The sequence below is a fragment of the Lolium rigidum genome, chromosome 7, assembly GCF_022539505.1.
Source record: "Lolium rigidum isolate FL_2022 chromosome 7, APGP_CSIRO_Lrig_0.1, whole genome shotgun sequence".
Taxonomy (NCBI): domain Eukaryota; kingdom Viridiplantae; phylum Streptophyta; class Magnoliopsida; order Poales; family Poaceae; genus Lolium; species Lolium rigidum.
The window spans coordinates 288,049,842-288,060,307 of NC_061514.1; the positions used below are offsets into that span (position 1 = coordinate 288,049,842).

The window sequence follows — 10,466 nt, forward strand, 5'->3', positions numbered from 1 at the left end:
GTGCATGCAGGATCTCGATCTGGCGCGATTGGGTAGGTGCACGAGAGTCAACGAGGCGGAAGCAGTTGCGATTTCCTGAAAGTTCAGCGCGTCACGAGTGGGTGTTGGTCCTGTATTCAGCCTCCCACCCTGTACTTGTAGGGGGTGAGGAGCCGCCCCATAGCCAAAACTGTAAAAATTCGATACGGGAGGCTGATTTACGGGGTCTGCTAGACGGCCGGATAGAGCTCTACCCCGCATATCGGCGGTTATTTTACGGGGTTGGGCCTTTTAGGGGGTCTGTTAGACATGCTCTAAGAGCATCTTTAGCACAGCCCGTAAAAGACCCAAAACCGAAAAATAATCGTCAGTTTACGGGTTCGGGCTGAAAAATGGCGCCGATCAGTGACCGTAAACGAGGCAAAACTGAAAATATTTTTCTGACCGAGACCGAAACCCACACTCAGCCTGTATTTGTATTTGTAGGGGCCGACGGAGCGAACCGAACGCAGCCCGAACACAATCTCTACTTTGTGCGCGAGGGAAGTTTCAGCTCCTCCCAACCGCCGCCGCCGATCTGTGCGCCCTCACCTTCCTCTGCGCCGCCGTCGTCAGATTTCTCCCCGATGAGTCCCAGCCAGCGACCGTTGCTAGCTCGCAGGCGCCGCCACCCTCTACCGCGGTCGCCGGAGCTTCCGTCGCTCCACCAACCACCCCGGCGACCCCTGCGACCCCCGCGGAGGTAGCAACCACGGTCTCTTCGACGAGCGTGGTGAAGCGGCGGTGCGCGGGAACGCTTGTGGTCCCGTAATCCGGTGTCGCGGCGGCCACCGATGATGTCCCGGCGGTGGCAACGAAGCCGAAGGCATCCCATGCGAGACCGAAGAATTCGGCTCTGAAAAGGACGAAAGTGAAGGCATTGACGAGCCGTGGCGCCCCGCCTCCGTTCCCCTCCCCGCCAACGGCGCCGCCGCCACCACTGGAAGCCACCGCGAACGTCGCCCAGGACGTGCTCGATGACGAGTCAACAAGGTACACATCAACTCTTCCTCCATTTTTTTCATTGCGAGTAGATATTGAGGTCGCGTACTATTAGGAACGAGAACGCCTCGTACATAGAGATGTTGGACGAGGTGAACATTAACCCACTCCCTCCATTCGGCACTGGGATGGGCGGAGATGAGGACGAGGACGAATGGAAAGAAGGGGAAGAAGATGAAGGGGACGAGGGTGTGGTGGAGGTGGAGGCCGATGGAAATAGGAAGAAGAGGCGGGCCAACAACTACACGGAAATTGAAGACGAAGAAGGAGGTGATCCTTGCCAAGCTTGAAGCCAACCGAGAGGAAGCAATGAACAAGGCCAAGTTGGAGGAGATGAGGATCAATGTGAAGAAGGCCAAAGCAATGAAATAACTATTGGCCGACGAGAGGGAGATCATGATGATGAACACCAAGGACATGAATGAGCAACAACTGGAGTGGTCGAAGGAGGCCTCGGCGAAGATCACGGCAAGACGTAGACTAGCTCGTCAAGAGGCAACTCGTGGTGGCTCGGTGACTCCTGGAGGTGGTGGAGATGTGACTCCAGGAGGTGCTGGCGATGATGGTCATGGCGGGCCAACCTCGGTTTGATGTCGGCGGTGAGAGGAGATGGTGAACTATGAATTGTTTGCTTTGATTGTGTCCTTTGATGTCTGCACTATGAACTATGCATGAATTGTTTGCATTTGATTGTGTCGTTTGTTTGATCATATGCAAAGTTTTTTGATAAATCATGTTTTTACGATTTCGGAAGCCGCTGGCGCAGAACAGAGCCCGTAAACCAAAACTGTAAAACAGAATATTCTGGCTCTGTTCTGCGCCAGCCATTTTACGACCCGAAAACACGAGTTCGGTGAACTGAACTCCACTTCTTCAGTTCGCGTTTTTACGGGCTCTTCTAGAGATGCTCTAAGAGCATCTCCAGCCGCGTCCCCCAAAGCCGCCCCAAACGGTGCCGGATCAAACGTTTGAGGGACGTGTTTCTTTGTGCCGCGTTTAGAGGACGTCGCTCTCCAGCTGCGTCCTCCAAACGCGCATATAAAACTTTAAAATAACATTGTATTTTTATTTTAATAGATAGAAGAAATTTGTAGGTACGGTGGAGAATAACGTTGTACTAGTTTTCAAAACGGTGCAACATAAACAAATTACATATAAAAACTTTGAAAAAACATAAACAAATTACATATAAAAACTTCGAAACGTTGTACTAATTTTCAAAACGGTGCAACATAAACAAATTACATATAAAAACTTCGAAAAAACATAAACAAATTACATATAAAAACTTCGAAAAAATTTAAAACTACTTCTTTGATGGCCCCGCCTCGTCGTCCTCACGATGGCGCTTCCTGATCGTCACCTCTTCTGAAGAGCCGGTGTCGTTCGACGCGTCGGAGGAACTTGTGCCCCCCTCGTTGTTGACGGTGCTCGCCGGCTGCGCCTTCGCCTTCGCCTTCGCCCGGGCCCTTGCCGCTGCCGCCTCCTCAACCTCTTCCTCCTCCTCCTCGTCGGCCTCCCATTCCTCCTCGTTGTCCGCCGGCGGGGAACCATTGCCGCTAGGCCTTGCAACTTTGTCCCACCAATGGCGCCATCCTGGCGGCTTCCTCTCGTTGTTGGTGTCTGATGGCACAGAGAGGTCGCTCATTGTGAGAGAGGAGAGGAGAGATGAATGGAGCAGGTCGGTTGTAGATCGGAAAGCGCATACGTATGGGTCTTATTGAGCGTGGATGAATGGTGGCGCGGATATCAAAGAGAGCGGCGGTTTCTCTTCCGCGGAATTCTCGCTCCATTCCGGCGGTTCGCGCGTCGATCGATGCGATTGCCACTGTGACGGTTCCCCTTCCCGGCAACTGCACCGTCGCTAGGTAGGTGGCGGTTGAGCGTCCGTTCGTGAGTCGCTGACGCGTCGGGCCCGCGTCTCCTCGCCTCGCAGTTTGTTGTGTCCGGCGTGCCCGGAGCGTCCCCTGTGGAGCGGAGACGGGCTCGGGGCGCCTGACACCGTATTGGGCCGCGCCGGACGAGGAGGGTCTTTGGGACGCGCGGCTGGGAACGAAATTTTGTCTGGCGCGCCCAAATCCCTTTGGGGGCCGCGTTGGGGGACGCGGCTGGAGATGCTCTAACTGTTGGCTATAAGCCAAGTGGCATGTCATCTATTGTCAATATAGAGCTAACATGTACAAAAGTGAGCTATAAAATTGTACTACTTTATCGATACATGGCCCACATTTCACTCTCACAAAGTGCATAGTAGCACGTGCTAGAGCTGGCTTTTGCACGAGAGTCCACTCCTCTTCTCCCTCATCATTTCTGTCCTCCAAGTATGCAGAAATATATTGTTTTAATTCTTGTAGCCAGCTGATTAGACCTTATTGTACTTGCTCTTATACAGATTAGGTATCTCCAGACCTGACGTAAGAGCATATTTTATATAGTGCGGATAAAAATGTCTGTTCTCAGCCTAGTAGCAAATCAAATTTAGGTTAGGGCATTTTCACCGGGGCGACCCATCCTAGCGACCTAAACAGTCTGATTTTATTTGTTTCGGTCGGATCATAGATAAAAATAGGTTTGCTTGTCCGGTCTAATTGACAATCGTCATAGCGGTACGACCCAATTTGACGATGCACATTTTTGGTGTGCTAGAAAACGTCTTACTGACTCATGGGCCAAGCGAACGGGACAGGACGGTTTGGCTATCCATAAGTTGTCTAGACCGACCAATTCGTGATCCAAATTTAGTAAACGGATGGGTCGTCCGGCATCGGTCAGTCTAGATAGGTCTTCACTCTCAAGGCTGTTTTTTTTTAGTTCGGTTGTCTAGCTCGACAACAGACTGGGCATGACTGTTTAGAGCATCTCCACTCGTCTCCCCGAGAAGTCCCCACGAGCCGTTTTTTACATTTGGATGGCGAAATTCGGTTTAGTCGCGCCCTCGGTTCCTCGATTTCGTTCGGATTTGGGCCTAAATTCATCCGGCGATCCCACGCCATCCCCGGTCCCCCGGGAGCGCTCGGGGACTCCGGATGAAGCAAAACCAACCGCCCACGCCCACGTGTCTCCTCTTTCGTCCGGACTCCCCGGGCCATCCTCTTTTTCCCTGAGAAACGCAGCTTGGGGAGCACACGACTGGAAATATACTGCCCCCCATGCCAAAAATTGATCCAATCCGGACGAAAATTTCGCCGGATTTGGGCGTGGGGAGCGCCAACGAGTGGGGATGCTCTTAGGTCTCACGGGTGGAGATGACCTTAGGTTTGTGTCTAGACGAACATTGTTTGCACCGTCCATCGCCCACTCGATCTTTCTCCTTCCTACATTAATCCATGGCTCACTCATACATACCTTATGCGGTCAAAAAAATAGCATTACGCTCGACAGGAGCAAACGCATACGAACATGCTAAAAATGAGCTAAATTCACGTCCACGTCCCGACGCAAATAATCATTTTTTGTGTCCAAAATACGTCGGGCCGCTGGAGATGCTCTCAAAAGCCCTAAACAACCATTCAAAGAAATACGAGTGGCGCCTGACAAAAAAACGCCACCTAGTGAAAGCCTCAATAGATAGACTTTGCCCCGCATCCCCAAGCAATTGTTCTTGTTGTATATAGCCACTGAAAGACCGACAGACATAGAAATTCCCATGGCAGCAGCCCATGGTCCCACAAGACAGCGTCCCATGTCACTGTCCCATGATTCTCTCACCCCCACGATTCTCTCCCACCCACCGCAGAGTGCAAGGTCGACGAAAAAGCCAGGTGGAGCTAAGGATGGCAATGGAGCGAGTTTGGACGGATATACCGAAACCAAATCTATGCCCAAATCCATCAGCCTCCCTTTGCCCCACCTACGAAAGTATCCATGGGTATGAATGTCGCTCCAAATCTAAATCCGTCGGATATCCGGATATCCATGTGTTTACGCACTATGTACATCAACATAATAGTATTTAAGCATAACAGCAACATTTTGGCAGCATTTTGATAGTATTCTGTAGCATTTCAACAATAATTATTTGAAAATGAATAGGAGGAGGAGGAGGAAGGGCGACATGATGAGAGCAAGCCCACCGACCGCCCATGTGTCTTCTAGATGGAAGAGAGACGGACTGCCGGAGAGGTGGAAGGGATAGCTTGGGAGTGAGAGGGGGAGGCCATGAAACAAGTGGTAATAAGAGGATACATGTTAGACTTAGTGGGCCTTTGGTGCTTTTGGCCTCATGAGAGGGGCAGCTAGGCCTAGATAAAATCTCATGTCTCACCATATGAGATCATTTCTTTTAAACTACCAAATGTAGCAAAAAAAAATAGATTTTTGAATTTCGGGCTATTTTTGGGGAGTTCTGAATTTCTAAAAAAATATTTGAACGGTTGGATCAAATATGTGGCAACCTTGAGTTGATGGTACCATATGACCATATGATGTGGGTTGGGCCACTGAGTTGTTGCCGATCTCACAGATTGACTTCAAGATGGACGGGGAAACAAGGGGAAATGTGATGAACGTGAAGAACACGAAGATGCAATCTTATGCCTAATAGCTTCAAATTTTTAACGCTTTCTACCGAGGTTTTTAAGTATATAATTACTCATATTATCACTCATTTCATGCTACATCTACCTACAGGCTACAACCATGCATATTTTGTGTACTTACTTGTTCACGTTCATATGAGCTTTACATATTTAGTAGGATTTTATTACTTTTTCCTTGTCTTTGACATGTGTGTAGGTGTTATGGATAATTATGGATAAAGGAATGCAAGAAGGACCAAGAGATCATAATATGGAAGATTTACACGCACTAGACTTAGCCATATAAGGTGTGGAAAAAATGTGATATTTTCAAACATCTTATATTTAAAATCTGAGGCCATGGTGTTGTAGCCCTCGTCCATACGAGTTAAACGAGCCGAAGAACACCTCAATCCAAGTTCGTATGAAGAAATAACGGCCAAAATACGGAAGCATATCGAGAAAATAACAACTATCAGTACACGCAGACCTCGCCCATACCGTAAGGTCATGCGGATCTTCGTCGGCTCTATTTCCTCAAATGGAACAACATTTGTGAAGCTCCGATGGACATATTCAGGCCCTATCTCGGTTGGTTTGCTAAAGAGACCTTCAAAATGCCTATTTAAGGAGGGAAATCCTAGCCGCCGCCTACAACACGCCTCAGGGGTGGAGCCCTACCGCTCCGCCGCCTCCATAGCCACCACACACACCTCCAAGATCAAGATCTCCTCCAACACCTCCACAAGATAAGGAGAACTCCCCATCTTCATCGCCCATTATTTGAATTTTATTTGTGTTTTCAAATCATTTAGATAGGAGTTTCATCCATATATTTGCAAATCTAAAATATACACCACCTGAATATACACCATCCGATTTTGCACTTGGTGGGGTAAAATCCTAAAAAGGTGGCAAAGTTGATGGTGTAAAACACTGTTGGTGGTGTATATTATACACCATCTGATCTAGATGCTCTTAAGGCGAGACATATCAGAGGTGACATTGGCTCCAGGACTCGAAGTTTAACTGATCTCGTCGCATAGCTTATTTGCCCACTACTGTGTGGAGGAAGCGTCACAGGAACGCCCACGTCCTTGATTCCGGTGGTGCAAATGAAATGTAAACCCAATATGATGTAAAATGGAATCTCTGGTCTCTGAAAAACTAGATAGTCTAGTCATGATAATGTCTCAGTAAAGAACAGCAGATCCACAAGTACTTTACAGAACAGTTCCGATCACGCACTTAAAGGCAAATGGAAGTGATGAAATGTTCAGAGTGGCAAACATATGGAATGACGCGAATGAGGCACACTAATCCGCAATCACTGATCAGGTGCTTATTTAAAATAGCTAATGCAAGTCTGTATTCTGAAAGTGCCCAGATCTGTACGACATTGACAAGTGAAGACAGCCTCTAGCCCTGGAGCCCAATGATCCCTGGAAACGAGGAAAGGGAGATCATAAGAGAAAACAAAGATGAACAAGGTTTCTATGAATCAACTAGAGGCTACACGAAAGTAGCAACTAACAATTCGGCAAGGCGGAATGAGAGTAACCTAAACCAGGTTGGAGCAAACAAAAAGTAGTACCACAAAAATATACAACTTACCGCAAGCAACACGTGCACCAGCGTTTCCAGTGCTCTTGCTAAGCTCATGTCCACCTGAAATACAACAGGATCGGTATTGGTTACAGTTGTTTCATTGCCTCCACCAAAATTAGTGCTATGACATGCTATGTTCTAAATAGAATGAACAGATACTAGAGGGAGGTATAGAATTTAATAGCAAGCAAATGATTTACAGATTGATGAGGAAGCACAGAAAGATTGCCTAGCTGATAACACATTATCATAAACCAACATACATAATCAAATGCTCTAAGTAAAGCAGACCGAATATTATAATTATATAACACAGTTGCGCCAATGGAAAAAACATCTGTTCAACTTCTAACATAAAGAGTTCCTTTTGTGAAGTAATACGATGTATGTTTGTGAGTTCTCAACTTCAAGCAAGACAATATGTTCATATAAGTGTAGCATAACATGATGGACTGGACTGGTTCCTTTAAACTAAATCGAAATAACATATGGCTGAACTGAAGGCACCATGGGCTGCAAAATACTGGACACGGCCAATCAAACAAATCTGAACATTCAGGTTGAAGTTTTCACTTATCTTGGATTTTCCCAAAGCAACCCCAGCATCAATTAAGCTGAGCAAATGTTCAGCTGCTAAAGAGCATAACATAAATCATAGCATCTACACTGTATGCCAAAAAAATCTAAAATACTGTTGCGCTGTTCCCTAGAGACATGTGATGGAATAAATTTTATGTGTTGTATCAGAGAAGCAAGATGGAATTAAATATTAGCTCAGTTAGTTATAGAAACCATCATGAAGTCTTTCTTCTCCGATATAAATCTCTATGGGTATCAAAGCAACAGGTTTAACCAGAAGTAGATTAGAGTTCCCTGACTGTTCACACTAACTCCTAAATCATGAATTCATGATTATGATCCTTTCTACACATATAACATAACATGGGTGCAACTACTTAAGGAATCCTGGAAGAAGAACATCATTCAAATCTGGCAAGCATCATGCCAAGGTAGACAATAAAATGTATGATTCCAGTTTTTCTGTAGCATTACCCTTGCCAAGGTCATCAGCATCACCATGGACAACAACAGCACGGCCAATGATTGAATGTGGTCCAGTAAGGGGGATCTGCGTTCAAAATTACAATTGATGTCCAATGAACTGTGTTCAAACCCAAACAACAAGAAAAGAGACAACATAATATGTTTGCAGGGAGAAAAGAAATATAACTTACATGCTTGTCAACAACATTGATGGGAGCAACACCTGTGATGAGCCAAGAAGTAGGGGTTATGCATTATACACACAATTTGGTATTAATGTTTACGAAACAAAGCTGCCTAATCTTGAGACAAAGCATAAATATATGTCCAACATACAGGAATCAAAGTGAGGCGAGAAGAGAGTTGAGAAGAGTACCATCAAGTCCAGCTGTCACGTTTCCAAGATCACCAGCATGGCGGACTTCATCCTCTGGTGCCCCATGCACATGACCAGCGGGGTTGAAGTGCGGTCCTAGAAAAGAAAACATTTGCTCCAATAAGCACAGCATAATTCATTTTGTGCTGGAAAGGTGGAAAGAAATGTAGGTACCAGTTGACATGCAGCCATTGGTGGTGTCGCCAAGAGCGTGCACATGGAACCCGTGGAGCCCTTCCTTGAGTCCCGAGACGCTTCCTGTCACGGTGGTCGGGCCTAAACAGCAACCAACCGATTACACCCAACAAACAGATAAACACCCAACAAACAGATAAGGATGGAAATAGAGAGGCTCTCAAAGCATGTTTGTACAATTACCATCTCCCTCCTGGGTGAAGAAGATGGTGCCCTTGACACCCTCACTGCCGGAAAGCACGCATACAGCCTTCACCATTGTCGATGTGTTCTGCAATCAAGCCAGAAGACATGGTAAACTAGTCAGCGGTGTTGCAACAAAAGCAGATCATGAAACTTTGGATTAGTATAGTCGCAGTTCTAGATTTAAGCTAGATGCAATAATACAGTCCTTCACCCACAAACCATATGTGCTGCTACAGACAGGAGATCACAAACTCTTCCCAAATCCTTCCCTTGCTAGCTAAATAGCTATGTGGTTTCTCAAGTTGAGAAACAGAACATCACCAAATACTATGACAGTAGGACTCAACACAGTTTACATACTAGTACAGCAAAGGAAGGAAATTAACAGGGTGCCAAAGGTTCTAACTGAGCCGTACGGAACATTCCACTTCCCCAAACCATCTAGACCCCAAATCCAGAGCCCTTCCCACAACCAAATCGGCGCATCATCCAACTCCAACGCCACAAACACTTACTAGCAGTGATATACGCTACCAGTACACAACCGCAGCCACAGACGAGCACGACTGGGTAAGCACGGGCGCGGATCGGGACCCCATGAGAGCGCAGCCGAATCAGATCCTACCGAGACGCCCCAGCGGCCGCAGATCCAAGGAGAAAAACCTACTCCGGCGGAACCGGGAAGCGGCGAACGCAGATCGATCCGCTCGAACGGAAGCAAATTCGCAACCCTAGATGGCTGGAGAGGGGATTCGAGCGGTACCTACCTCAGGTGTCCCCTGCGTGATGCGAGAGTGGTTGAGGAAGAAGGCGATTCCGACTTGGGTTTATGACTGACGAATGGAAGATGCTGCAGGAGAAGACTCTCGAACCGAGGGCCGACTAAATAAATAGAGCAGGGCCGGTCGTGAACGGTGGAGCTTCACCTACCCCTTCTGTTTATTTTCACTTCGCTAAAAAATTCACTGAGAAGTCGTTTGAAAGCCATGCTTTCATTTTCGTTTGTAACATTTTGAAATGAATACATGTATTTATTTCATTTACATTGTAATTTTAGAAATGGACTAGTGGAATGCCCGTGCTTCGCCACGGCTCCCTACCCTTATGCCAGTCACAATATTACATGGATCTCTACTTTATGTAGTTTCACAAATATTACAAGTGTAAATGATGCGCAAAAACATTTAAGTACATAAAAATAACCACATAATATTTAAAATATCATAAAATCATATCACATAATTTAGTGTAATAATTATAAAAGGCAACGAGACCGACATATTATTTTTTTATATTATTTATTAAATCCATGCTCTCTTGATCGTGAATAACATATGCTCGCACAACATCATGTATGTTATTTTCAATGTCATTAGCAAGGTACTTGAGTATGTGTATAAAAAATCTCTTTGTCAACTCGTAGCCATCCCGCACAATCAATCTATCGAGTTAGCATGAAGTTTTATTTTCATAAAAATATAAGAATGTGAACATAAAGTACTCCCGGTGCAAATTGGATG

The 10,466-nt window shown here is 46.3% G+C and overlaps 1 protein-coding gene across 1 annotated transcript; it reads right to left on the reverse strand.

Annotated features, from left to right (window-relative positions):
- Positions 1-6,693: 6,693 nt before the first annotated feature.
- LOC124676759 (superoxide dismutase [Cu-Zn] 4A) lies at positions 6,694-9,814 on the reverse strand. Its single transcript, XM_047212787.1, has 8 exons — positions 9,710-9,814; positions 8,944-9,031; positions 8,740-8,841; positions 8,566-8,661; positions 8,381-8,412; positions 8,199-8,274; positions 7,152-7,205; positions 6,694-6,979 (listed from the first exon to the last, which is right to left on the reverse strand). Exons 2-8 carry the CDS (start codon positions 9,017-9,019, stop codon positions 6,957-6,959), a joined length of 459 nt encoding a protein of 152 aa, XP_047068743.1. The 5' UTR covers positions 9,020-9,031; positions 9,710-9,814; the 3' UTR covers positions 6,694-6,956.
- Positions 9,815-10,466: the final 652 nt, after the last annotated feature.